The sequence below is a fragment of the Manacus vitellinus genome, unplaced genomic scaffold (assembly GCF_001715985.3).
Source record: "Manacus vitellinus isolate BGI_N305 unplaced genomic scaffold, ASM171598v3 scaffold_48_pilon, whole genome shotgun sequence".
NCBI classification, from domain to species: domain Eukaryota; kingdom Metazoa; phylum Chordata; class Aves; order Passeriformes; family Pipridae; genus Manacus; species Manacus vitellinus.
In genome coordinates this window covers 5,175,914-5,176,919 of record NW_021940593.1, presented here as the reverse complement: position 1 = coordinate 5,176,919, position 1,006 = coordinate 5,175,914, and the positions used below count along the sequence as shown (strand labels likewise).

The following is a 1,006-nucleotide window of genomic DNA, read 5'->3' as shown; positions in this document are numbered from 1 at the left end:
CTGTCAGGCACAGCAGGCAGCTCAAAGACCACAGAGCAGGCTCTGATAACAAGGACATGTGCTGCTGAACACTGTCTGCACCCTGGGAAGGAGGTGAAAGGCTACGACATGTCTGAGAGCAGAAGCCCCCACCCAGACACTCCTCCAGTCCAGAGGGAGCAGCCCTGGGCTTTGACTCTGCTGCACAGTGCCCAAATCCTAATAACAGCAGGGAGTCACTGCTCCAGCTGACCATGGGGTCTTCTAGAGGGAAGGCCAGGCTCAAAGGCTCACCAAGATCCCAGATCCCTGAGGGCAGAGGTCACTACCAGGTCTACAAACCCCTAAGTGAGGTCACAGTGACAGCATCTACAGTTGAGAAACTGGATGGGAACATCCATGCCCCTCTCTCAGCTGTGGATGATCATAACCTGAGCACTCCTCACCTTTTCCAGGTATGGAGCACACACTGCTAATGGATAGAGAAATCTGAGTCATCTCAAGTTACCATATTGGATAAACAGGAAAGTGGGGTGGGGGGAGAAAAATCAGGCTCTGCTCCTGTTCCCAAGGAACAGGTGCCTTCTCCTCCCACCTCCAAGCCCAGCCTGGCCTCGGGGTTGCATCTCTCTTTACCCTGGTATAACCAAGCATGGAAAGAGCTACACAAGGGTTCCTGAAATGCCTGCAGGGTGTCAGAGCTGTGAGCCAGGGCCGTGACCTCGGCCACCTTCAGGAGCCCCTGCATTTAACACAGGAGAGGAAAGCAGGAGGGCAGAGCCGAGCATGAAGGTGCTCTGTGGGGTGAGAATGCCATCCCACAGTGGCTCCCAGGCCAGCATTCCTGCAGGGAGTGGGGATCCATACCGTTGAGCAGGGTGCCAAAGTGGAGCACTTGCAGGTACTCTGCCTCACGCATGAAGCCCTTCAGCGGAGTGGCCCAGCCTTCGCTCAGCACCTGCACCCACTGCAGATCCAGCTGCAAAACAAACCCACAGGGCACTCCTGTCACACTCCTGTAGGGTCA

At 55.9% G+C, this 1,006-nt stretch overlaps 1 protein-coding gene across 1 annotated transcript in view; it reads right to left on the bottom strand.

The window, feature by feature from the left end:
• PAPSS2 (3'-phosphoadenosine 5'-phosphosulfate synthase 2) overlaps nt 1–1,006 on the bottom strand; it is a 30,237-nt gene that overhangs the window by 6,682 nt on the left and 22,549 nt on the right. Inside the window, exon 7 of the mRNA XM_029962582.1 lies at nt 847–958. Within this exon, the coding sequence (XP_029818442.1) occupies nt 847–958 (112 nt within the window). The remainder of the gene's footprint in view (nt 1–846; nt 959–1,006) is intronic.